This window comes from Kwoniella europaea, chromosome 1 (assembly GCF_036810445.1).
Source record: "Kwoniella europaea PYCC6329 chromosome 1, complete sequence".
NCBI classification, from domain to species: Eukaryota; Fungi; Basidiomycota; class Tremellomycetes; order Tremellales; family Cryptococcaceae; genus Kwoniella; species Kwoniella europaea.
The window spans coordinates 7,444,539-7,471,050 of NC_089487.1; the positions used below are offsets into that span (position 1 = coordinate 7,444,539).

General features: G+C 44.6%; 10 protein-coding genes across 10 annotated transcripts; 5 read left to right on the top strand and 5 right to left on the bottom strand.

The window, feature by feature from the left end:
• Positions 1–215: 215 nt before the first annotated feature.
• V865_002833 (uncharacterized protein) lies at positions 216–1,713 on the top strand (the record flags this gene model as incomplete). The annotated part of the gene is made up of 3 exons (XM_066226632.1): positions 216–238; positions 309–624; positions 706–1,713. 3 exons carry the CDS (start codon positions 216–218, stop codon positions 1,711–1,713), a joined length of 1,347 nt encoding a protein of 448 aa, XP_066082729.1.
• A 1,115-nt stretch (positions 1,714–2,828) lies between these two features.
• Positions 2,829–5,429, top strand: V865_002834 (uncharacterized protein; the record flags this gene model as incomplete). Its single annotated transcript, XM_066226633.1, has 6 exons — positions 2,829–2,878; positions 2,938–3,238; positions 3,315–4,152; positions 4,227–4,393; positions 4,460–4,886; positions 4,969–5,429. 6 exons carry the CDS (start codon positions 2,829–2,831, stop codon positions 5,427–5,429), a joined length of 2,244 nt encoding a protein of 747 aa, XP_066082730.1.
• A 775-nt stretch (positions 5,430–6,204) lies between these two features.
• On the bottom strand, positions 6,205–11,227 carry V865_002835 (uncharacterized protein; the record flags this gene model as incomplete). The annotated part of the gene is made up of 9 exons (XM_066226634.1): positions 6,205–6,414; positions 6,499–6,930; positions 7,021–8,547; positions 8,614–9,686; positions 9,743–9,954; positions 10,006–10,111; positions 10,170–10,322; positions 10,392–11,007; positions 11,066–11,227. 9 exons carry the CDS (start codon positions 11,225–11,227, stop codon positions 6,205–6,207), a joined length of 4,491 nt encoding a protein of 1,496 aa, XP_066082731.1.
• A 1,800-nt stretch (positions 11,228–13,027) lies between these two features.
• Positions 13,028–14,418, bottom strand: V865_002836 (uncharacterized protein; the record flags this gene model as incomplete). Its single annotated transcript, XM_066226635.1, has 5 exons — positions 13,028–13,059; positions 13,136–13,847; positions 13,971–14,054; positions 14,125–14,222; positions 14,295–14,418. 5 exons carry the CDS (start codon positions 14,416–14,418, stop codon positions 13,028–13,030), a joined length of 1,050 nt encoding a protein of 349 aa, XP_066082732.1.
• Positions 14,419–14,881: 463 nt separating this feature from the next.
• V865_002837 (uncharacterized protein) lies at positions 14,882–16,140 on the top strand (the record flags this gene model as incomplete). Its single annotated transcript, XM_066226636.1, has 5 exons — positions 14,882–15,096; positions 15,238–15,308; positions 15,392–15,399; positions 15,480–15,649; positions 15,768–16,140. The coding sequence occupies 5 exons, from the start codon at positions 14,882–14,884 to the stop codon at positions 16,138–16,140; spliced, it is 837 nt and encodes a 278-aa protein (XP_066082733.1).
• Positions 16,141–16,844: 704 nt separating this feature from the next.
• Positions 16,845–18,921, bottom strand: V865_002838 (uncharacterized protein; the record flags this gene model as incomplete). The annotated part of the gene is made up of 9 exons (XM_066226637.1): positions 16,845–17,126; positions 17,222–17,304; positions 17,397–17,574; positions 17,652–18,181; positions 18,365–18,454; positions 18,511–18,530; positions 18,597–18,657; positions 18,718–18,766; positions 18,832–18,921. The coding sequence occupies 9 exons, from the start codon at positions 18,919–18,921 to the stop codon at positions 16,845–16,847; spliced, it is 1,383 nt and encodes a 460-aa protein (XP_066082734.1).
• A 584-nt stretch (positions 18,922–19,505) lies between these two features.
• On the top strand, positions 19,506–20,118 carry V865_002839 (uncharacterized protein; the record flags this gene model as incomplete). The annotated part of the gene is made up of 3 exons (XM_066226638.1): positions 19,506–19,587; positions 19,663–19,908; positions 20,006–20,118. 3 exons carry the CDS (start codon positions 19,506–19,508, stop codon positions 20,116–20,118), a joined length of 441 nt encoding a protein of 146 aa, XP_066082735.1.
• A 254-nt stretch (positions 20,119–20,372) lies between these two features.
• On the bottom strand, positions 20,373–20,707 carry V865_002840 (uncharacterized protein; the record flags this gene model as incomplete). Its single annotated transcript, XM_066226639.1, has 3 exons — positions 20,373–20,411; positions 20,483–20,598; positions 20,659–20,707. The coding sequence occupies 3 exons, from the start codon at positions 20,705–20,707 to the stop codon at positions 20,373–20,375; spliced, it is 204 nt and encodes a 67-aa protein (XP_066082736.1).
• Positions 20,708–21,723: 1,016 nt separating this feature from the next.
• V865_002841 (uncharacterized protein) lies at positions 21,724–22,218 on the top strand (the record flags this gene model as incomplete). The annotated part of the gene is made up of 3 exons (XM_066226640.1): positions 21,724–21,811; positions 21,890–22,045; positions 22,088–22,218. The coding sequence occupies 3 exons, from the start codon at positions 21,724–21,726 to the stop codon at positions 22,216–22,218; spliced, it is 375 nt and encodes a 124-aa protein (XP_066082737.1).
• Positions 22,219–23,784: 1,566 nt separating this feature from the next.
• Positions 23,785–26,202, bottom strand: V865_002842 (uncharacterized protein; the record flags this gene model as incomplete). The annotated part of the gene is made up of 13 exons (XM_066226641.1): positions 23,785–23,842; positions 23,924–24,026; positions 24,089–24,148; positions 24,207–24,238; positions 24,301–24,395; positions 24,450–24,543; positions 24,606–24,952; positions 25,039–25,241; positions 25,304–25,489; positions 25,552–25,721; positions 25,812–25,933; positions 26,007–26,102; positions 26,179–26,202. 13 exons carry the CDS (start codon positions 26,200–26,202, stop codon positions 23,785–23,787), a joined length of 1,590 nt encoding a protein of 529 aa, XP_066082738.1.
• Between the last annotated feature and the right edge of the window lie 310 nt (positions 26,203–26,512).

Consider the following 26,512-nt stretch of genomic DNA (forward strand, 5'->3'; position numbering starts at 1 on the left):
GTTGTCGCCACTTCAACTTACGCACCATTGCATAATTGCATATCTGATCCACTCTTCATCTTGTTGTTTCGTTGTTGCACTTATACAATAATCATTCATATCTTCTTGGATTCGACTTATCCATTCAGCAAAACCCTATCTGTGTCCGCTCTCTTTCAATCACATACTACATACTCTATCGGCTCGGCCAGTAACGCAGAAGCAAACACGTCAAAATGGGTGGTGGTGATCTTAACATGTAAGTAATCTTGTCTCTCTTGTTCTTCTCATAGGTGATTAGCAGCTGACCGGTGATACTTTGTATATAGGAAAAAATCCTGGCACCCAGTGCTGCTAGTGAATCAAGAGCGAGTATGGAAAGCTGAAAAGTCCGCCAATGAGGAGAAGAAGATGTTGGCTCAATTGCGGAAAGAGCGAGAGGAGGAAAGGCAGTTGGCTGAATTGCAGAGATTGCAAGAGGCTACAACGGGGAAGAAGAGGGTGGAAAAGATGGACTGGATGTATGCTGCTCCTGGAAATGAGGGAGGTGCGTTGGGTGGACAGAAGATCGGAGAAAGGGAGATGGAAGAGTATTTGTTGGGTAAGAAGAGGGTAGATGAAGTTTTGGCTAGAGGTGATAAAGATGTAAGCACTAAGTGTTTGATTTTACAAGACCTGGAGGATAATACGCTGACGGTTTTTATTGTGCGCATGTATGTAACACAGGTCGGAGCAAGTCATAAAGATTTCATAGCTGTTCAAAATGCCAACTCAGCAAGGGATACCGCATCGAAGATACGTGAAGATCCATTGTTGGCTATAAGGAAACAGGAGCAAGCTGCCCTACAGGCCTTGATGAATCGACCTGATATCAGAAAACAACTCAAGGCTGCGAAAAAGGAGAAAGAGAGTAAAGAAGATAGGAAAGCTAGGAAGAAGGCTGAAAAGGAGGAAAAGAGGTCGAAGAAACATGATAAAGATAGGAGATCACCAAGATCTGATTATTCAGATGATAGAGATAGAAGACATCGAAGAGATTCGTACGATAGACGAAGAGATAGGTCAAGATCATTCTCACCTAAGCGAGAAAGGGAGGATAGGGATCATGGGTCGAGGAAGAGATACAGGGATGAGAGCCCTGCAAGGAGGGATGATAGGGATAGAAGAAGGGATGATGACTTGAGAGGAAAGTATAGGGACGACAGGGATAGGAGTCGAGATGATAGGGACAGACGAAGGGATGACACGGATGGTCATAGGAGAGATAAACGCGATGACGATCGCAATGGACGTCGGGTCGACTATCTAAATGGCGATCGGGATGATCCTCGTATTCCACCTCCTCGACAGTACCCTTCCGAATCTAGAGATATCAAACCTCATCCATCCAGACCCTCAGCGCTAGACATGGCTGATCGACCGACGACTTCTTCACGTTCTCAACCTACACCTCCATCGGCGAACGTCAATGGGAATGGTCAATCACTAGACGACATGCGTGCGGCGAGACTAGCAGCTATGCAATCTTCGGCTACTGAGATGTACGACCAGCGAACCAAGACGTTAGCTCAACGAGCCGAGGAAGATAGGAAGGAGTCGGAGAGGGATGAGAAGATGAGGGCGAGATACGGACAAGAACAAGCTAGCGCTGGGTTCTTCAAGCAGCAAAGTGGGATGAACCTTTCGGAGACTCTGTCGCGAAGAGCTGGAAAGGGGTTGTTAAAGGATATTTAGGGTATTCCTAAAGTACCTCAAAATGTGTCCAGTCTTACGCATTTCATTCATTCTTCCATTTTGTACTATGTATGTGCCTTGCATGTATTTCTGTTGAGCAGAACTAATTGGGCATCTGCACTTATGACAAACTTCCCGTAGAGTCTCAAGCAGAAAGGGAAGGTTGAATTGCCCCTTTCCATCCAATATATACGTACGTGTTTGACCCCAAACAAGCATTTGAGATTTGGTGGGGGCAGAAGGGTATATATATGGCAAATATGCCTTCCCCTCCCTAGCAGGGTGTTGGACACAGTATCGAATAATACTCTCGCCTTTTACTAGAGTAATCCGTGTATCCGTCACAGACCTGCGTTCGAATTTCTTTCTCAACTCACATCATGAGTCTAAACATGTCCTATAATAAGTTTTTTGACATCGGGAAGTGCCACATCTTATCTCGGCATCCCGACCCACTTCATCCCAATCAATTCTCCTGGACAGCCTGGACGACAAGACAGCAACCCTGCCATATGAGGAAGGGAAGAGATGCCTGCATCAGATGATTGAATCGATATAGTTGATTGTGTAGGAAGGGGAGGAAAATGTGATGAGAGAAGCAAGGGGAGAGGTATGTGCCACATGATATACGACAATTAGCAGATCCACCGAGTGTTAGCGTATTACTTTTTACTTTATTTATTAGCCGGCACGGGGCTCATACGTCTAGTGGCGGAAGACCACGATGCAACTGCATTTCTATCAACGGGGAATGGGATTGAGATGAGCATGACTCACTAAGCAAAACGGGCTATCTCCTTTAATCGGCTTCTGAACACAACTTCCATCGTATCATATCTCATCAGCACTCGTCATCGCCCATCAGTATCAGTCGCCCATCCATACGCCGTTGCATCGCCAAGGCTGTGTGAGAATCAAGGTATAGCTATTCGTTATTCGTTATTCGGTCATCGGATACCCACATACTCGCCGGACCGAAAACCCACTCTACTCACAGCTCACCATCGAGAACGACCATTGGTCACCCCTCAGTCCTATTCATTCTTTGCTTTATCGCTATTTTGCTCATCTGCCATATCTCGACTATTCATCACTCCGTTTGACCCATCGCAAATATGTCCACATCATCAAGCACACTCACTTCGGGGTGGTACACCAATGCATAGTGAGTTGTTCCCACATCATCAGTAATGGTGCTTACGCTCACAAATCCAGCCCCCATAGTTCTGGACCCTTTCGATCTGGCAGACTGCGTGCCCCCTCGCTCTTACCTGGCTCAAGAAGGCCCGTGGTTAACACCATCCCAGTACAGCAGACCCTGGTAGTCGATTTCAACCATAATCACACTCATAACAATAATGGTAATAACGCCGCTGGAGAGGATAATAAGAATGTGAGAAGGAGAGAGACGATCTTTGGACCGGATGTCGGGGAGGACAACGAACCTGGTTGGACAGAGAATAAGAATCAGGAGATAGGAGTAGAGAAGGTGAGAGAGTGGGTAGAGAGAAGTAAAAACGAAGAGGTGAGTGACCGGTATACTGGCCATAGCAACATAATAATCGATGAGGGATGGTTATCAAAGCTGATATGTCGTATAGGGTCTACACGCCACTACGACCCTCCAAGCATTGGTCAACCTGAAACGACCTACTTTGCTCTTACATCAGATCGAGAATGCGATCGAAGAAGGTAGATCGTCGCTTGATAAAGCTCCCGAAGAAGATATCACAGTAGCAGCGGTGGCTTCATCACCCACTCGAAATTCTATTTCAGGTGCAAACTCAAGTCAAGGTCATTTCAAGCGAGATTCAGTCCAAACGCAAATAATCAATGCACCTCCTCTACACACCTTATCATTCAAGTATGATGCTACGACTCCTTTGGTCAGAGTACAATTGGAGATCTACCCTACACCTCGTACACCTGCTACTCATGTCGACGGTGAGGGTGTAGTAGAAGGTAAAGAAAGTATAGTGGAGGATCACGATAATGAACCTAAGATTATTTACTCGGGATTACATCAAGGTGGTTTCAATCAATCTTTCACTTTACCGCATACTTCCGCTTTGGACCTTAGTGATGCTATCATCCCAATTGAAGAACAACAACAACAACAAACTGATGCAGCTGCTGCTGCCGCCGGGGCTAACAATCAGGTTCAGAATGTACCTGTACCTGAACCTGTCACTACACCTCCTGGAGAAGAGTCGACAAGTGGTAGTAGATGGGGAAGGGGTTTATTCAGGAGAAATAGGGAACAAGATCTGGAAGCTGCAACGGGTATCGAGATGACCAATCGACTAGATGCGAATGGTCAACCGATTGCTGCAGCCAATGGCGAGAACCAAGCGGATGGTGAGAACGCAAACGAGAAAAAGAAACCAGTAGAAAAAGGAATGAGGTTGTTAATCCGGATTGACGGTGTCGGACCTGAAGGTGAGTTCGATTTGGAACTCGACAACCAGCCATCCGATACTGGACGCATGATATTGACAAGCTTCATGTTTTAGGCGAACCATTACCAAGGAAGAACGCTCAACTCACTCATATACTTATAAGTGGTACTTGGGTGACGGACAACAACGCTTCCACAACCAATACCACTCAACCACCTGAACAAGGTCAACTTCCAGGAAAGAGAGTTTGGGTGGTCAAAGTAGCAAGGAGAGAGGCGGTCGTACGTCCAAATTTCCACTGACTCAATCGATGTGACATTGTATTTGACGATCTGATCATTCATCAGATTGGCTCGCACACTTTCCTCCTCAAGGAGATATATGGTCTATCAACCACTTCTACCTCATCTACTTCCAATACGCAATACCCACCCACTCAAGATGATCCATACGCATCAACACCTAACGAATGTATCGTCTGTCTGACCTCGCCAAGGGACGTCGTCTTACTCCCCTGTCGTCATTTGGTGGTCTGTCGGGACTGTGCAGTAGGTATGGTTGAGTATGGTGCGGGCGGCAAAGTGGGTCGAAGGGAGGAAGCAGAAAACAATACCGGAGCAGACGCTACAGCTACTGGTACCGGTACTGGCGCAGGTTCTGGTAGTGGTAGTGGCAATAACACAACTGCTCAAGTTGCTGGAGGGACCACGACGCAAGGCAGAGAGAGGAGAAAGAAGAAGGTCAAGGGTTGGTATTGTCCAGTCTGTAGACAACGTAAGTCCTTTTTTTCCTTTCGTATCGAAGAATTTAAAGTATGGGATTTTTTTAAGTTGACTATTGCGATTGATGAATATAGCATACACTTCTCTGTTGAGATTAGCACTTCCCGAATCGTCTGCGGTAGACTCCCCAGCAGAAAACGAATTAGCGAGAGTACCATCTCGAGCCGCTTCCGTACGAACTACCCGAACTGCTCGATCGGTTCTCGCTCCATCTATCGCACCTACTCTACCGGATGGTGCGGAGAGGATGTTAGATGCCTTACGACCTGACGACGTCAGAGCGAGAGATAATGAGGATGAGGATGACGATGATGATGAGAACGTTGATAGACATGTGGAAGAGACAGAAAGACCTCAATTCGTTTTGAGTAATGAGGAGGATAAAGCTGAAACCGAACATAAAGAGAATATCAACGATATCTCAAGATCAACAGCAGATCCCAAAACCTTCGATCTTGGTCAACCTATCTCGTCGACTACGGATGGGGATGGATCAAGGAGGAGTCAAGATGGTAAAGGATGGAAAGAGGTGTAGAGCAATAAGATTGGAAGCTTGAATATCGGATATTACGACTGGTTTGATTCATAGTCTGGTCTGCAGATCAATACCCCCTCAAGTTCATATTCATGTACGATAAAGAGGTATACAGTATAAAGGGTCAAGGAGTCCTCGCAATCACTAAAAGCAACACAATCTTCAAAAACATGATTTTCAGGTCGTATCAGTATTTCTTATTCAGTTTGTGTCACTTTTTCTCGGGGTTGTAAGGTATATTGAATATGGTCCGTTTGTGCGTGTATGAATTATGATAGTTAGTATATTAGGGTACTCTATGCAATTGAAGTCGTTCGGACTCGAGAAGTCAGAGGCTGTGAATTCACTATCTGTAATTACAGATGAACCCATACTTTATAAGTTACAAAAAGCGTGTCATACTAAATTCATTCAAGTTCATAATTTTCGATCTTAAAGATATTCAAAGCCAATATAAGCTAAGCCAAATAAAACAATTTGATGTGATGTAACTGTAAATGAATTTATTCGTTAAATATACTAAATGAGAATAAGAGAGCAAAGAGACACAAATCATACGAAACTAAACTAAACTGAAAAGAAGAAGCAAAAACAAAAATCAAAGATCAACAAGGAAGATAATGTGAATAGAACCTCACAAGTAAATTCAAGGGTTGATCAATCGAGTGTACCAATGAAGAAAAGTTAAGGAAAGAAAGAAGAAAAAGAATCTTTAGAACAGAAAAGATTGATCAATCTTTGATAACTGTTTGTATACTGTTCTCATCCCACATATCTACTGCACCCAATCACCCGAGTACTCGGAACTATGTCTCTTATGTCCATTACCCTGTCCACTTGTGGAATGTTGATTATGGGAAGAAGTTGATCCTGGAATACGATGATGGGCCGTATCATCATCATCATCTTGATCAGTCTCATCGTCATCGTGATCACCTTGACCTGGTGATCTGGATCTTTCCCATTGTTTCAATTCTTTCGTAAACTATCAAAAATCATCCAACAACATCAGCTTCTGTATCCCGCCTACATCCTAACTGGTATTGGTATGAGACACTGAACAACTAACCTTATCAAAAGCCATACTAGCTTCTTCACTACCTTCATCCTCATCTTCTGTTTCCCCCAATCCTGGGTTTTCCCCAGATGAAACACCAACTTCAAGTAAAGTTTGGATCCGTTGTTTAGCCTGATCCAAATCTTCTCTCAAAACTTCAATCTCCCTTTCGTATTCTTCCACTCTCATTCTCAACAATTCAACTTCTCTATTACGAGCGTTCAAAACATCTTGAGAAGCTTGGAAATCCTCTTGTAATTTAGAATGCTGATTTTGTAACAAGCTCAGTTTCCTATTCAACTCGTTGGTTTCGTTCAACAATGAAGGCGTGGAAGATCGACCTGAAGATGATAAATCCCTAGTACGAGTACCGGGTTGGCCACGGATGGAATCAAGTTCATGTTGAAGGGTTGTATTGGTAGCTTTCTGCTTATTCAATTCGTCCTACAAACCGTTCAAAAACAGAAATCATCAGCCTGCCATCCATCAATTTACCAATGACCCAAAAACATCATGAATATGAATTTTACTCACCTTCATCCTCTTCAACATCTTTTCGGTACCTTTGACATACCTGACAGCCGTCTGATAATCATTCTCAACGGCTTTCACTTTCTCTCTATGTTCTTTCTCCATATCATTCATCTTCTTCTCCAATTCCCCAACACGTCTATCACTATCACCTGTAGGTGTAGGCGACCGGATCGACGAGGCAGTAGGTGATCTAGCATCTTTCAATCTTTCTATCAATCTTCCTAAACTCTCAACCTTGTCTTCAGCTTCTTCACATCTCATTCTCAAATCCTCAATTTCCCTCTGTGCAGCTTCGTTGGCTCTACCTCGATCTCGCAATTGAGTTTCCAGTTGAGAAGTAGCAGAAGGAGGTTCTTTCTCCAAATCACTATCCGAAACTGCAATCCCATGATCAGCCAACAAGTTTCGTAAGACAGTCGAACGAGTTTCCAGATCGGTTAGGTGGATTTCCTTCTCTTTCAATTCTTTATCTTTCACAGATTGGATCTCTTTATGTTTCGAATTTTCAGATTGTAAATTTAACAATTTCGTTTTCGATCCTCTCAATTCACCTCGAAGTAGTTGTAATTTAGATTCTAATTCACGTGTTTTGGATCGATGGTGAGAAACTCCAGATTCAGCAGAATCAACCCTTTGTCCAGCTTCTTTCAACATTTTCCTCAATGATTCGGTCTCTTGTTCTAACGCTTTGATCTGATCTTGGTATCCTCTAGAATATCGAGATTCGTCCGCCCTCATCTCTTTGTGAGAATCCAATATCTCACCCAACCTAGAGGTAGTTACCGCACGGAGCGAATCAGCTTCTTCACGAGATTGAGTCCAGGCATTTTCCACCTCTCGGTATTTCTCTTCGGATATCTCAGCATCACGAGTCTTGATTTCCAGTTCAGCTTTCACCTCTGCCAGCTCCTCCTCTAGGGATGATACTCTCGCATTGGCTTTTTCGTATAAACCTTCCATCTCGGTGGTCCTCAGTCCCGCAGCTTTCAAAGCGGATTGAGCTTGTTCGATCAACCCTATATTCTCGTCTCGCCCCTTGATAGCCTCTTCAAGATGAGTCTGAAGGTGATCCTTCTCAGCTTCACGTTGTTGCACCGTAGAAGAGAGCGTTATGAGTTTTTCAGTATGTTCACGTAGAGTTTGTTCGTTCTCCAAAAGCTTCTCATGCAGCTGTTCGATCTCCTCAACAGCCTCTCGATGAGCTTCTTCAGCCTCCTCTGCTCTTTTCAGAGTCTCGGTCTCTCTCTCGGCCGCAGCAGTATGTAAAGATCTAACAGAATTGACAGTCTCGGAAACCGAGTCCAACTCTTTCTGCGATGAGGCATGGGCCAAAGAGATGATTCCAATCTGTTTCTCCAATTCCACTATACGTTCTTTCTCAATTCTTGCCAAGTCGATTGGTGAATTAGATTCCAGCGTAGCAATTTTAGCTCGGTAGAAAGCAGCTTCTTGCAGTGCTCCTCTTCGCAATCGTTCAGCCTCCATAGCTTTTTCCGAAGCGAATCGAATTTGGGCTAGCATCTCGTTCTGTGTACAAGTCATCGTCAGATGTGCTGCAAATGATCCATTCATTGCAAAGAAACAATAACCCACCTGAATCGTTGCCTTATCCTGTTTCAATCTAACCAGCGCATCCGTCAACTTATGTACCAACTCTTTTTCCTTCTCTTCACTCTCCTCATTCTTCTCAGGTAAATTGATATCTTCTTCTTCACCAGTGACGAAACCTTGTTGGACAGCTCTCGCCAAAATCACTTTCAAAGCCAACTCTCGTTTCTTGCCCAGATCAATCTCATGTTCTTTATTTTTGATCTCCCTCAACAAGTCCTGGGCACCAGATAAAGACGATGGTCGATTATTCGCAAATCCATTGGCAGAAGTGGGTGATCTACCGTAATAAAACGCATCAGGTGGTGGAGCAGGTCTCTCACCATCCAACATCCTCAACCTGGGCGAAGGCGATCTGGTCCCTAAGACCGAAGGGTTAAACCCGGTTTTGACATTGGAAGGTGGCGAAGCAGGACCGTTATGTGTAGGCGAAGTGACTCGGCCGCCGGGGAAATTACCATTGGAAGGTGATACAGGTCCATTGGTAGGGGACATCGCTCGACGATATTCCTCATCACCTTCTCTTCTTGGTCTTTGTGGTGGACCGCCGCCATTGACATTCGCTCGGGGCATAGCTTGAGCTTGGTTCAGATCACCCGATTCAGATCGTGACAAGGTCGCTCCAAGCGGTTGCATATTAGGTGGAAGTCTTTCACCATTACCAGGAGGTGAAGCCGCTCTAGACAGACTATCCATTGAGCCTGAGTTGGGCAAACCTCGTTTGACCGATTGAGGCGTCTCGTTGATCCGTTGCGGCACAGTCTTAGGCGGAGTGTCCTGTTTTTGTAATTGCTCCTGGCTTGGTTGAGGCTGATTAGGAGTCGGAGACTGATGATTCTGGAGTGATGAAGGATTTCTAGGCGGTTGCGTGTCGGGAGGATATTTGATTTTACCCGTATCGAGAATATGTATCACAGTAGGGTCATCTCGGACATCAGTCAAAGCCTGATTGGCTTCTCCACCAACCACGAAGATCTTCCCTGCGGCAGCTACCATCGCATGACCTGATCGAGCAGTAGGTACTGGGCCCATGTTCTGGAACATGTACCATCGTTGGTCTGAAAGACGTATTGTCAGCTTGCAGCGTCTTCCATGGACAAAAAGCTGGACTTACTGGATAACTTGAAAGCTGCTAGATCACCTAAATCTTTCCCTTTGACGTCTCGTCCACCAAAGACATAGATCGTATCATCTATTATTGCCGCAGCATGTCCTTCTCGAGGTAATGGGATATATCCTATACAGGACAGTTCCGACCATGCACCACTAGCGACGTCGAAAGACCAAGTATCGTTGTAATGGTAATTACCGTCGGTACCACCGAAGCTGGTCGTACATCAGCCAAGTTACTGTGATTGAGATTCAATCAGAACTCACAGATATAGTTTACCGTTGTTTCCAGCAACTAATATATGACCTGTTCGTTTGGGCGGAGCAGGCGTAGTATACTGTATCTGTTCCCATCGATGTGTGTTTCCGGATACTAATACAAAATTCATTCAATATCGTTATCAGTGGGGATGGAAGTGGTCATCACTTACACTGCTTGATATCATACATCCATAAATCATTCATGAAAGCACCATCTGCCTGACCACCAAAGACGTAGAATTTCCCTTCGACAAGACATACTGCGTGGCCGTATCTCCCTACCGGACCTTTCTGAACGGGCACGCTCGTCCATTCTTGGGATCCTATGTGATGACATTAAAGAGCCATCAGTCTTCCATTCCGGATTCAGCAAGATATTGACGATCACTCACGTAGATCCAAAATATATAAACCTTCGTCTTGCGGGTCATCCACATCCACTTTCGTATCACCTCCCCAAACAATCATAATCCTATCTGCCATTGCGCTCGCATGCCCCACCCGGGGGATCGGCGCATCACCTTTGGTCTTGACTGGTAAAGTCTCACAACTCCTTATATCCATCGACCACAAATCATTTCTCACTCTCTCGTGAACTAATCCACCGAAAATCAACATGTGTCCCGAATGGGATGGGAAAGCAGGAACGCTCAGACCATATCGCGGGAAGGGTGATTGAGGTGCTGAAGGAGGTGAAGTTTGAGGTGTGTATAATCCTAATTGTCGGGTCATCCATGGATAGGATGTGTTATTTACTAATGCTGATGGCTGCTGTTGTTGTTGCGGTTGTTGTTGAGGGCCTGAACCAGAAGAGGAGACCACAGGTGAAGCATTGGGATTGCTAGGCATACGTTGTTGAGGTGGTTGAGCCTGAGGATGAGGCGGCGGTTGAGGTTGATTATACCTCTGCGGTGGACCTTGGGCAGTCTGAGGAGACGAATGATCGTTGTGAGGTGGTGGTGGACCGTTCATCATTGGACCTGGACCTGGACCAGGACCAGGGGCCATCTGAGTGAAGACGTTAGATATAAGTGTGACTTTATGATTGTTTAGACAGTAAACTCACTGGACCAGAGGTCATTCTCCTCCCATTAGCCATGGGAGGTGTACCCTGCCCTTGAGGTCCAGCATATACCGATGGCCGCTGAGGTTGGTTGGGCATCCCTGCGATCTGAGAGGGATTGCTATATCGCGAAAACGATTTACGTCGGGGTGAGGGTGTCGTCATTGTGATTATAGTGATGAGATGTAAAGGTTGACAGAGAGGATCGAAGGAGAGATGGAATAGTCAGCAACAGCATATTTTCGCAGGTTTATCTGTTTACATTCAAAGTATGGGTAAGAGAGAGTAAGGTGAGACATTGAATGGAGCTCCAGTACATGAAAAGACGCGAAGATGAGAGAATCAGAAGGATATCAAATGAAGAGGCTGAAACCACGCCATGTTGAGTATTCCTATTCAATAGGTTTACAACAGTAGAAGGGCCCGCTGCGTATAATGTAACCATGTCTTCTGTCTTCTGTCTTCTGTCTCCTTTAAAAATTCATTTTCATGATCTTATTCCCATTCTTCAAGTCTACTTCCAAGCAGATATATTGATCATATCGACAAGAATCGAGAGGACTCACTTCAGGGGTGGACTTGGTCCAGGACCCATATCATTTGAATGTGCTATATCCTTCTCCTTGGACTGTTTTCTCTTGAACAGCGACATCCTTGGGTCTTCTTCTTTCTCTAGTCTAACAGGTTCAAAGTCGTTGAGAGTGGGAGGAGAGGCTGACTATACTGACATCCGTTCTGTGTTCGTCGAGTAAGAGATTTAACGTGTCAAAAATGGGAGTTGGTGAGTGATTCCTGTTTTCGTTAAAGGGGTCGTTGATCACTGGTCGATGTAGAGCTGATTGATTCTCATCAGACCATAAAAGTCGTGATTGTGTTGCGATGAAGCAGACTACAGCGTTAAAGGCGGAGTTACCAATTATTTGCTGGTGAGTGATATCCCGTTCGACCGTATGAGGGATGGGTGCTTGTTTAGATGGTAGATGGTGGATGGTGATGATGATCGTTTCAAGGGGTAGTGATGGTGTATAGCGTTGAACCAAAGGACCCGTGCGTATCTAACACAATTATCAAAAGGACCAGCCTGTATCTATCTCTTTAATTGTCGCGTACAACGATGTCGACGGAGTGTGATATGAGCAAGATGTAATGTACTCGATACGAGTCGCTAGGTACACGTTATGCTATGCTATGCTACAGCTGTATGTAATGTAATGTGCTCTATGTTGAGGAACAATAAATGAGTACTCGTACTCGTAGTGCAAGAATTCAGGGTGGGGTGGGGGTGAGGTGTAAGTGGCAGAGAAGAGAGAGAGAGAGAGTAAAAACCAAACGCGTCGTTGACACACCGGAGATGATCAAGAAAATCACATAAGAGGAAATCATGTTCTCATTTATCACCAAACATCTACGCGTCTGATCCGAGAGTGAGAACATGATTACGAGTAACATTCATTCACTTATCCGACCAAATGATGTCAGCTGATGTCAGATCCGGTGATGGCAAGGTGAATTACCTGCGATGTGGTAATATCTGATGCGAGGCATTCTTGTTCAAATCAGGCTTGCCAAGTTGGCAATCCAATGCTGGGTTACTTTCCACTTGACTGACTTATCTGACATTGTATCTTTGTTTCGTTTGAGCGATGTATGTGGATGTAGAAGATCCTTGAATTTACATGGCATCGTAATCGTACATTCTATGTTAAGTAAAAAGCATTGGCCGAAATCAGTGGCTAGATTGGATGGGGAAGACAGATTGGTATACAATGTACATATAAAATCACACCAACTATGATTACATTACAGAAGTACAAAACTTTGATTTGTACAACTCCTTAGAGAACAGATCCAGACAGATGAAGGGGTTCACACATAAAACAAGGCAGATCTGGTCCAGTCTATTTTTCTGAGGGAGGCTCCAATTCGCATAATCCCGTTAGAACCAGAATGTATTTCAGTGGTAGATTATATCCACTCAGATCCATCATCTTCGATGGCTATCCCAACAGCAACACCGACATATCAGCTTCCCATATTGACCATTATGATAATCAGCCGAGATAGTCAACTTACCAGGTCGACTCGTTCTACTCCCACTACCAACGACCAGCCTCGCCCCACCCAACTCTTCATCCTCCTCTTCCTCCTCACTCTCTTCTTCCTCTTCATCATACTCATCACCCTGAGCCAAACTCTGTCCTAGGAGATTCGCAAATTCATCTATCTCTTCTTCCTCAGCAGGTGGGTTATTCGACTCGGAAGCAAGTATCTCTTCATCCGAATCTTCGATATACTCGGATGACTTATATTTGGTCGGTGTGGGAGGTTCGACCACCACACCTGAACCTTTCTTACCTCTTCCTTTCCCATTTGCACCAGTCCCCGCTTTAGCTTTTTTAGTCGTGCTCTTCTTGGCCTTTGCAGAGGTAGAGGTAGAAGCTGAAGAAGATAACATAGGTATAGGAGCGGATTCTAAAGGTTTTTTCCTTGGTAGACCCTTGCCACTTTTAGTCTGCCTCGTCACAATTGGTGGTGCAACTTGGGTCTGAGCAGCAGACGGTCTAGCTTTCTTTTTAGGTCGTAGGGCTTCTGCTTCTTCTTGAGTCTGAGTAGTATCGACCGATTCCGTACCGTCCTCTTCGTCATTCTGGGGTTGGGTACCTGACTTGGCCAGAGGGATAGATTTGGACGACGTGGAGGAAGTGACGGAGGGTGCTTTGTTTCTGGAGGTTGATCTGTTGAGGGTCAAGTGGAGAGTGGATGGTAAGGCGTGAAGGGTGAATGACTGATGGCCAAAGCGAGATTGGTCAATATCGAGGATCGAATCATATAAGGACAAAAAGATATTCGGATGGCGTGATACATGATGCCGGGCAAAAGGATGGGAGACAATGAGATGATTATTCACCTTCGTTTCTTCATCCCATACCAGTACACATTCCCTGGCTTTACTGTGTTCCTCCCTCACATCAAACACTTGTTGGATCCCGGTCTACATTTCGATTCATGTATCAGCTGCTACATACAGGCCTATCGTTCAGCTGAACAGAGTATACACTCACATTGGTATCAAATACCACTTGACCATTCCCGCCTATCCCCGAAGAGACCTGATACTGTCCAGGGGTATTCTGAGTGATGGAAGCAGGCTTGAAAGCGTCTAAGAGTATGTCCAGTGACATGTTCAGTGATTTCTTCGTACATCAATAATCAAGTGATGTGCTAGACCTACACTTAAAAGCTATCAATTCATTCTCATCCCTCCGCCTCTTCTTCGATTGTACACCTAGTTGAGCGTTGATAGAAGGTGAGAATTGTACGGGGTAAGTGCCAGAAGGCACCGGTGATCCTGCCATTTCCAATGAGGTGATGATGCGAGTACGCTATGTCAAGGATACGAATAAGCCATTTATGATAGGATGACTCTTATGTTCACAGGTATCGATGGGTGACTGAGACTGAATGTATGCATCGACATGTATGTGGACCTACAAAGGGTGCTTACTCTCCACGACCAGTCAAGCCGGTATCCGATGCCCGATCAACAGACCACGTGTAGGTCACATGGTATAGGTGGTCTGTGCTCGCGTAACTTACTCAGATTTGTCCCACCTAATCCCATCCAAAACCTCATCCATCCTCAACTGTCAACTTTTTGGAATTCAATTTCTCATCTCATACTCCATCTTCAACCATAACATCATTACTGATACATCACAATTACCAATCATCTGCTTCACTTCCATAACCCATCTTACTGTACAATATACTCTTCCTTCCTGCCGACACTCTTTCACTCCTGCCCCCCACCCACCCATCATGCCACCTCGTCCCTCCGCCTCGGCACCAGGAATGGCCACCAAGCGAATCAAGAAAGAAATAGCCGACTTGTCGAAAGAAAACCTGGGTGCGATAAGCTTACAGCCGAACGAATCGAACATATTCAATTGGAAGGCTGTCTTACCTGGACCGACGAATAGTCCGTATGAAGGCGGGGTTTTCGAGGTGGATATCAAAGTACCAGAGGATTATCCGTGAGTATCCCAACTCGATTGGGTACAGATCGTATTCTGCCATAACATATCATGGTCGTGATCATCTCGGATATTAGGACTGTGTACTCGGTTTTCGTCAACAATCAAAAATGTTGCTGATTTCATGTATCTATATTGCAGATTCTCACCACCTCATTTACATTTCGTCACTAAAGTATATCACTGTAATATAGCAAGTACAGGAGCCATATGTGAGTGATAACAAGAGATATACCCATACATCGTCTTTCGCGTATCACCAGCTGATCATCATAACTCTATCATGCTATTATAGGTCTCGATGTGAGTTATGAATTCCAATTTCGATATACCAATTTTCGTCGTCTGCATTTCCCTTACTTAGCTCATCCTTTCTTTGTTAGCTCCTCAAACACGCCTGGTCTCCTGCCTTGTCACTATACAAAGTGATCCTATCACTCTCTTCTTTACTGACCGACCCTAACCCTGCCGACCCACTCGTACCGGCTATAGCACAGGAATACAAGAGGGATAGGAAGAAACACGATGCGACGGCGAGGGAATGGGTAAAGAAGTGAGTATACTCTTACTCTTACACTCTTAAATAGATAAAAACCTTTAAAGTGATCATGATTTCACCTTTTGACCAAAGATCATTGACCAGTATTGACTGATTTCACTTCAAATTTCAGATACGCGACACCCAAACAAGCTCCTCCTCCACCTGTCCCAACTACAAAAGCATCCACTTCCCGCCCCAAACTCCTTAACCGACCTTCCCCCACCACCTCGGCCTCAGCATCAACACCCATACCGCAAATAGCAGGAACGAGACGACCTGCCTCTACGCGAGATACGATTGATCTAGCTTCCGATTCAGATGAAGGAGAAGGTCAAGGAGAAGTATCGATACAGGTTTTAGGAAATAGTTCGAGAAGTACCGTCGTGAATGGGACTAATGGCAATGGTGGTGAGAGAAGAGGTACGAAGAGGACTAGGTTGAATAATGCACCTGCGGGAGGAGGAGGGGGGAGTGTGGGTGATGCGATTGTTATTGATGAATAAGGAATAAGAGTAAGAGGGAAAGACCCAAAGCAGTGGGAATGATGGAGATGGGAATACATAGGCGGTCTAGTCACATGAGCTGTGAATACAATATTGTTCATTAGTCATTCAACCACTTCATCAATACATGTTGTATCATTATCTTCAATTCATGTTATCATTGTTACTCATATCATTTTACAACAATACAGTACATCTCGTTTCTCTTCATTCTCATTTCTTTTCTTTTCTAGAAATAAAATGTCTGTCATTTGGTATTTCTTTTATATTCTACACTATTCACCCTTATGATGAATGACGAATTAACGAAAGATGCAAAGATGTAATCTGGTACTTGTACGAAAATACGAAAATACGAAAAAGAAAATTACTTGTTCGTTTGCTTTTGCAGCAAATCAATTTGTTATTCAATCAACCATGAATCAGTGATACTTTTTGCTGGCAACTTGTCTTACATTCTTTAGGGATTCCATCCACTTTTACAGATTTCAGGTTTGGATTCGCATTCGCATTCGCATATTGAAAGCAATCGCTCTGCGCGTATCGCTTGAACGATTATGAATTTCCTGCGAATTCAAAAGCTGAATTTAAGATTATATATCTTCATTTCATACAGTATATATATAGGTGTTAGAGATGAATAGCAAACATCCAATATACAACATACCAATTCAATTTTCCCTCCCGGTAGCAACGAATACCGATTAGACACGAGGTGGTAACCTCCTAGGTGGCGGAGGAGGTACGTATCCCGTACTAGTATTCGAATTGGTATTGACCACAGTTTGTGGTGGTTGAAGTGGACGAGTATGTGTTGGCGGTGGTGGCGGTGGCAACGAGCTATTATTGCTTGTAGTCGGTACGAACTTGCTTGTTGGATGTCCATTTCCATTCGATACGTTGGATGCCCATTGTCGTCTTTCTTTCTCCATCCTCAGTTGTCGGGGTAAGAGGTAGAAGCCGCCTAAGTAGGCCAAAGCAGTGATCTATAGACGATCGACAAATTTGATTGTCAGTCAATAGAGATCACGATACACGACATGATATGGCGAGGGCAAGATAAGTCCCACTAGACACTCACACCTACTACCAAACCCCATCCGACTTTCCATCCTACATTGGGTTTCCCAGTTCCCGAATATCTTGCCCATTCGTCGTTAAGGCCTAAGAGTTTACATCATGATCATCAGCCATTAGCCATCATCTTCTTCCTTTCCCTTTATTCCTCGGAGTCGAAAAAGGTAATTTAGACTCACCCCACCAGACCGTACCAAATCCTATACCCACTACGACCAAGCCCAATATCATATGCAATAAGTTAACCGGACCTCTACCGCTTTTGCTTTGCAAGCGATGTTTGGGTTGCCACCAATGTGTCAAGATACCCAGTAGAGTCTGGATGATCGATAAGATGAAGAGGGTCAAGCCAAGTTTCTGAGCAACGAAAACAATTAGCATGGGGTCATTTGAGAAACATTAAGACCACGGTGATGATTAGATAAGTCACTCACCCTATGAGTCGAGTTAAACCCTCCTGAGAAATTCGCTCTGGCAATACCAAAAGCAGCTACGATCAATCCGAAAGCTATCAAACCATTCAAAGCTCCATGAACAGGGAACCACCATCTTTGCATGGTCAAGCCTCTCGATATCCTCGGTACCAATATACCTATCGGTAAGATCGCCATCGTGGCTATCCCCCCACAAGCTACATGAGCTATCAGAACTTTCTTCGAGCTACCTCCAGCGGAGATTGGACTACTGGACGTGGATGAAGTTCCATTCCCACTCGTTGTCGTTGTATTAGGCAGAGAATTGGCCAACAATGATATTTGCGTATTCCCACTGGCTAGATGTTGAGCGAGACTCGATGTGGAAGACGAGGAACTACCTGGATTTTTATTTCCATAAGCCCATATGAGATTGGTAGAGTTGGCGGTACTCGAGTTGGAAGGGACAGTGAAGGTTATAGATGTAGTGGAGGAGTTGGAGAATGATGAGGAACTCAGGAGAGTGGCCTTTCGAGGTGGGTTTGAATCGACTAGAAATCACAAGTATAATAAGATGGAGGGATCAGCAAGAAGCTCAAAACGAAATGCAAGTGAGATTGATGGATCATGTTCCTGGGAGGAGTACGTTCCCCCTCCGGAAGAAAATGAGATTGGGAGTGCACAGCCATAAAATACCAGATCTCTGGGTCTAGGTTAGCGACAGAGTGACTTACCAATGGGAGTAACGTGATTGTTCGTTTTCCTCTGGGAGAGAGTGATCGAGCCATCTGAGTTGGGCCAGGCTATGATCATAGGTGTATTGACTGGTCTCCACAGGTCAGCTGTTACCCTCTTCTGGTCTTGAAGGGAAGCAGCTCACTCATGGTATTGCCAAATCCACTGGTGGTACGATATTAATTGTGTCAGTCGAGGGTTGATCAAGAGTAGCGTTGAAAGAAGACTTACATCGCAATCCAGCCAAATTGGCTCACAGGGATATTCGTCCCACTAGGCGGCTGAAGTGTATCTAAAGGAGATCCGGTGTGAGTGTCCAAAGCGAGGATAGCATGGACTCATTGAGACTCACAAGTATCAAGATTCTTGTCGCTGTCATGTTGTCCAGTCACACACATGTACTAGATGGCGAATGAAGTGATCAGCAACTGAGGGCAGACAAGGCATATAATAGCAAGGTACTAACCCTATTACAATACTGTTGACCCGTTATGGCAGCCTGGGCCTGTACAGCCAGCAAGAGGAGTGTCGTGAGAGATATCAGGAGGGTGTTCATGCTTGTACGAGGACTATAAAGACGATGTGAGTTTTTGCTGAGATGTTGCTGAGATGTTGAGGAGGCGGTGATGTGGAGTACCGAGTAAGACAACAATCAAGATCTTGGTGGTGCTTTATATACCCATAGATGAGATGTTGACGCTGTACCAATGACGCGAGAAGCTCAAAGGATCTTGTGCGCCACGACTTGGTTCTAGTTGTCACTCCGACAGTACCGGTATGTGCGATGTGTATGATCAAGGAGTGTATGCCAAGAGCGATAAGAGTAGTGGAGACACATACACTACACCTAGTTAATGTTTTTTTATCTTCACCCTATGGCCGTGATTTGTTTACACCCATTGGTTCAAAGTAGGCGGTGATGACCGCTTCTTGACCTACGCTTTGATCACAGCGTCGAGCAAAAGAAAAAAAGATGGAAATCAAGATAGTAAGACGTCCAAGTTGAGTTGATGACTTGTAAAGGTGGTATGGTAAGAGATAATCAGATCAACAGAGAGACACAATACTACATAGACACATCAACAGAACAACAGTCCCAACCCTGTCTCGAATCAAATCAGATCTCACTCATCAGCCGCCATGTCATTCCCCGCTTCTCTCAAACCGGCCGCTAGATCAGCCTATAGATCCATGCTGAGAGCATCCCGAATAACGTTCAACGGTAAGCTGCAAACCATGTACTCGTGTGCTATGCATGATATTTCAGTGCTGACATGAGCGATGCAACGCGTCTCAGGCGATCCAACAAGACATGTCCAAATGCTATCTGTCCTCCGTCAAACATTCTCTTCCCCATCGCTCACACCGCCTCAACCAGGTTCAGCCGAACTGCGTTCATCCCCCGAAGCCACTTTCCAGCCGATAGTCGAAGAACAGGTGGAAGAAGGTGAGATAAAGAAAAGGATAGAAGAATGGAAAGAGACTGCTCAGTTCTTGAGGAAGAATGTGGTGCAGGGTGTACAGGATGAGGATGGGACGTGGAGTGAGTAATTGCTCTAAGGAATCTCACCCTCGTCTTTTATAGGCATATAATGAGATCGTTGCTTACTGTTTATCATTCGTTATTCACCTTGATACAGAGTTGAGAGTAACGGACGAAACGGAATTAGGAGATAATGCGACTATCAAAGAACCTCCCAAATTACCTTCGACGCCCTTCCCCAACAGGAATAAACGTAGATGTACGGATTAGTTATCTGTCCAGCGAGGATAAAGCAGGATTTTCATAGAAGGATCATCAGGGAGGACGGCAACATCATCTAAACATTTACATATATAGCATTAGAAATGACATATCATTCACATCTCACCACGATCTCATATTGGTTAGGCCAGGCTATCATCCTAGTCGTGCAATATGGACCAAATGAACAATCACCATCCTCAACCCATCCCCTTCCGCTGAAATATCTCTGTTCAGGTGATCCATTCCGGATCGTAGCAAACCTAATCACAGCAGATCTCCCAACATGCGCAAGTACACAGCTATGATATTCAACAACCATGGGAATTAGCATTCGTCATGGTCATGATAACTGACAAGAAGTCAGACTCACACCGCAAGTCAACCATGCGCAACATCCACCCCCTCTAAGTCTGCTGACTTCTTCACCTTGTACCTGCGATTGTTGTTGCTGTTGGTTCTCTTTGGAAGGTTGTGCGACTGGCAGGCCTGGCCATCAATCAGCAGGAACAATTGTAAGGGGATATATCCCAAATAGAGGATACTCACCCTTACTCATCCCGACGTTGGCTGAAGGTTGTTGCTGGTTTGGTTCCATACTAATTGTCCTGTTTGACTCCAGTCTTGATGCTATGGAGAGATTGACGTATATGAGTCAAACACAAGATCAAAGTTGACATGGAGATATATGACTCGCATATATCTTTGCCACCGGACTAGGGTTTGAGTGGGGCGCAGTTGAGGCGAGGCTAAGGATGCAAAAAGCTGTACACACATCCTACACACATCCTTTCCTTTGTACCTACTTGATTGACTCGTCCGACTGACGACATCGAGCTAGGATTGAAAGTGTTTGATCATACCTTTGTACATACTGGGGATCTTACTTACAAGTACTACTTGTCGATCCTTTCTGAATCGTGGCGATAACTCATATCGACATACAGTACACTTGATTTCAACGCGTCATAACGTGCCGTGGCTCAATGGTTGTCTATGACAATGTTTTTGATAACCTTTCACTGTGCTTTTCCCAAGTGTCAAGGATCCCCAACACACCAGAATGACGGACGTCAGTGAGACTTGAGCTACAGCATTAATATATACAATAACGATATTCTGGACCATCACATCTCATTCCCTCATCAAATCCACTCTTCCGTTGCTCGATCGAATCAGCCACTGATCTTTCATACCTCAGCTACACACATAATACACAGTATCTGAACCATGCCACTGTTCAGCTCCCTCTATCCCTCTCTATTTACCATAATCCTTACCACCTCCTCAACAGCCCTAGCCTCTATCCTCACCTATATCTACTCCAACTATTAGGTAATATGCAACCTTCAAGAGCGTTTGGTGATAATGGTTTGAAATTGACCAAAGCAGACAAACGATCGTAGGTTCAAATCGCACCTCTCCACAATTTGTTACAGTATACTCTATTCCATACAGTATCACTCCAATGATGGCGAGGAACTGGAACTGATACGTTACGATCATGTGTTATTCGTTATACCGTGACAGTATCGAATCTGCAGGTCAAGTAAACTTCGTTGGCGAAGAATCACCTTTCACCACAAAGACCGTACCATACACCATCCACCTTATATGGATGCTGAACCTGAAATCACTATCAGGAAACTACGTGAGAATGATCATGAGAGATTGAAATTCGTGGTTATCGCCACTGATGGGTGTAAGTACTCGATGCTCCCTCATCGTACAAGTCCTTCCAGAGAAGATGGACAACTGATTATTGTTCATGATGGAATAGTATGGGACAAACTTTCTTCGGAAGAGGTAATCCTCCTTTTATCAGCCCATTCTGCCCGCCCCATTCACCCTCCTATTCCTAAAGAGAACTTACCTTCTCACTTTCCCCAATTCGAACCTGGAAATATCCGTCCATACCCAGCTGAAGATCTACCGGGTACCACACCCGAGAATTCCAGGGCTTAATGGTTGTTTGAAGATAAAAACGCCGCCGCCCACTTGATCAGAAATGGACTAGATGGAGATGGCGACGAGAAAGTTCAAGAGATGATCTTGAGTTTGGGAGGAGGGGCAGCTAGGAGTGTAAGGGATGATACGAGTGTCATGTGAGTTTGTCCTCTATTACCAGTGAAAATCAGGGAGAGGGGACTTTTGCTGATTCGTTGTTCACTCATAGAGTCGTCCATTTCGATACGGATAGATTACCTTCAGACGATCACTAGAGTTCAGGAGATCACAGTCACAGTACCTTACTTTTGCAAACTCGAACTTCTCCTGTTTTTCAATACATTTCTTACAACATTTGCTTAATTGCTTATCTTTGTTACACCGGTGCATCTATTTGATTGAAACGTTGCTTTTAGCTATGACCAAGAAATTCCGCTTACCAACTTGGTTTTCTGTTTATCTATGTACACGCAGATCGACTAGGTTAGCAGGATAAAGGTAATTCAGTCATCAGCTTAGTCAGATACGTATCTGAATACCATAACATCGAATCACCCACATTCATGCCTAGCTGACATAACAATATGCAGGTCAATTGATCATTACATTACGTGAGACCATTGGCGAAGCTGGAAGAGCGTATCCACTCACCCGACAATCTTTGACTCCACATGTACCTTGCTGATCCTTGCGATCGATATGACCCTCTTTCTCAGAAACGTTCGAATGATCTGCACCTAATCCATGGTCAGGTTGATTTACACCATTGCGTAGACAGTGAAATTAGTTTGATGTATCTTACCTTGACCTGTATTGATCAGTCGTTCTTCAGATGATCTTTCTCTCATATCGATGGGATAACTTCAGTTTTTCGCCACTCGCTTTTGAAGAAGACCATTCGTCTCTTCATTAACTGCTTTCCAGTAAATACACTTACACACGCATATATATGGAATGCAAGGAACACCTCTGTGTTGAGCTGCGTATGCAGGACCCCAAGTCAGAGTGTCGTCATCATCATCATCATCGCCGAAGCAACGTACAGGAGTCGTATTGTACTGATTGTACACCCTATGTTGAACTGAAACTCACACCGGCAGTCCGGTCATGTCATTTATGCAGACGTAGCTAATCCTCTCAGAGATCATATCATGCTGTATATATACTGGTGATTAGCCAGTAGGTTAAACTGGCAGTTACCGTGGAATTTTGGGCATTCTGAATGGATATACGGAACGTATCCCAATAGCAGGACCACTGCATGACTCAAACGGAGCTAGCTCCAGGGGATCAGCGAGTCTGCCATTACTCGATACTGTATATAGGGTTTACCGTCCTTTGCTGTATCTTTCCTTTCTTTCATACAGTACTATACCGGACCGAAGAAAGGAAAATGGGAATAATGATGAAAGGAGTAAATCTGATGATACGGAAATGCACAGTAAGGTGACTTTGTTTGTTCACATAGCAAGATTCCGGTCTTACTGCTATCGTGTAAGGTCCTGACACCCAAGAAGGCGTTTCGAGCCTCATTGTTAGTTTGCTGCACGCGATGGAGTTACAGCAGTATTCTATCCAGTTCAAAATGCGGAGCTGTGATGTCCATAATAGTCATACATACATTATCCGACCTTCCTTTATTCCGTTTGATCAATCGTATGTGATTGAGCTTCTATATTCTATTTGATCATCGCGCAGAGCAGTGATATCTATCTGAGAAGGATGTTACTATAAAGCGATTTTACTATTCTTCCGCAACCAGGGACCAGCTCGGTACAGAACAAAACTGCGATAATATACGACTTGTCATCAGCACTCAGATATGCCAGGAAACACTTTACATTCAAGTAGTGCAGAATCAACTCACGGAATGGGTATCATGGCTACACTGAGAATCCCAATGATCGTATTGCCCCAAGCCACACCGAGGTTGTTGAACAGTGGATGAGCAGCTATAGGCATGCCGGCACCTTCGAATCCCACCAAATCATGTCAACATCATCTCCGATCAGTCTCACCAAATACTACTTACCCATCATAGATCGGAAGAAATCGTTTGAAGCTAAAGCTGATGCGGCATACCGGGGGTAGGCTAAATAGAGTTGTGCAAAATGAATTTCAATCAGTTTTGCGTAGTGGGAGGAACGCACCATAAGGCAAATATGTCAAGAATGGGTTGAAACTATAACAAAAATACGATTTAGCTCTTGACTGGACTGAAATGTAATAAGACCGGTGTCTCACATAAGGGTCGATCCCATACCGAAGGGTATACCTGACAGTACTGGTGCTATCCAATGACATCGTATAGCAGTCCATGCGAACCAGAGTACACAAGTCTGTAAGATCCTCGTCAGCGAAAGCGCTGACTTAGCCGGAGGGTAATCACTTACAGGAAAGCAGAAAGCCCCTATAAAAGCAGTAGGTATACGAGTTTCTGGTGCTGGCCGTAGAGCCGCAGGATCGTAAGTTATATCGACCCATTTCCTGTGATCGTGATCGATTTATCAGCACTACTGTTCTGCTTTTAAGGAGCAAAGGACACTGACCAATTCCAGTAGCAGTATATAACCCAGCCAATGAACGATCCAATGAACAAAGCCGCAAAAGGCAGTGTCGAGACACCAAGACTCCAGCCATATCCCTGTTCATAGACCAGGGGGAAACTCTCGAAAAAGCTGTACAAAGTGGCGTATACCAGTCCAGTGTACAAATTGATGGCGATGATGATGGGCTCTGTAAACGTCAGAGCTATCGGGCGTAGTAGCGAGTCTACGAGGATTTGCCGATATGGCAATGCTGCATGGGTTATTTCCGACTGAGACTGATAATGCCAATTGCCATTCTTCTGACGTATACGCTGAGCTCGTCGAAGCAGGATCGTATCCGGAGAAGTCTACAAAGTCACAGAGCAAGTGTCAGTGGGATCGCAGGAATCGAGGGGCAACCAATTCACGGTACTTGAAACGAATGACGACTAACCTCAGGTAAAGTGAAGAACAGAATGATCAGACTGAAGCCAGACATGATAGTCATCTCCCAGAATGCCCATCTCCACCCATGATGCTCGACTACAAAGCCGGAGATGATCGGTGCCATTGCTGGTGCGGCTTCAGCAGCCAGACCCCAGAATCCCATTGAATAGGCTAACTTGTGCGCTGGGAACATGTCATCGAGGGATGCACCTATAGGCTTACATCAGTAAAATGTCAATTGGGAGATCACGGGAAGATGTGAATGAACATACCTGCCGTTGCCAGAGCTGGTGAACCCATAAATCCAGCTAAGAACCTCAAAATGCAGAACCCGGCAAAATTCGTTACAAGGGCAGTTAGGATGTTGAGTATGAGAAAGATGAATAGCGTTATTATATAGATCGACGTGCGTCCAATCGCAGGCACTTCACTGGGTCCCGACAAGAACAAGGGGCCAACTAGAAGAAGCTCAAACTAGCTCAGCAATATTCGCTTGTGATGTATTGCTGATCGCACTTACCACCATAACCAGCAACGAACAGAGATATACCCAAAGAACCCACTGTAGTAGATACGTCGAAGTACTCGGACGCTTGTTCAAGAGCTGGTGAATAGATCGCCGAACCAACATACACCGTGGTGGTGAGAATCATTATCAAAAATACCACATAGCATTTCTTGCCCAATGTCCTGTATTGACCGGTCAACCTCATTCGTTCAATATATACTGTAGCTGCACCATGATTCCCTAATCTGGGGATCTGGAGATATTCTACTCACCAGTTACGAGGGTTCTCACTATCCTTTGGACCATACCAAGTTACCAAGTGCAGATCAACTCCTCTGACGCTGGGTAGACTATCGGTATTGACCATCTGTCTGTCACCATCTTTCACCTCTTCCTTCATTCACACACCCGAAACTATATCAGCACAACACCCTGCCAGTGAAGAAAACGTAGAGCGATATGCTCACAGACTGATCGAATTTCGGAATGACGAATCCATCTTCTTCCTCTGCATACCTCAAATAATGAGGTTTGTGTACAAGTCTTAACAAATGACCGGAATACTACGAGTACTCGCAAGATTCAACTCATTACGTCAGTCATTTTCATCACGCGATCGGTGGAATCGCTGAAACTCACAGAATCTCTTATAACGTCTCTCATCGATATTCTATGATATGCACAAGAGTACTATATGCACAATGCGAATAAAAGTAGTCATATATACATGAAGACAAAGACAGGAAAGAGAAAGACATCGATTTGATGCAGGTATATATATACTTGAAGAAGAGCGATGGTATCATTTAAAGCTACCATCGAATCGAAAATTCTTTCGTTTGCGAGTTTATCATGGCACGATTAGGCGAGTCAACCGACACAAGCTTCGCTTGGCATTACCAGCATGACCAAGCAAGCCGTTTTATCGTTTTATCTTCTGCTGAGTCAATCGCATGCAGCCCAATTGAACAGC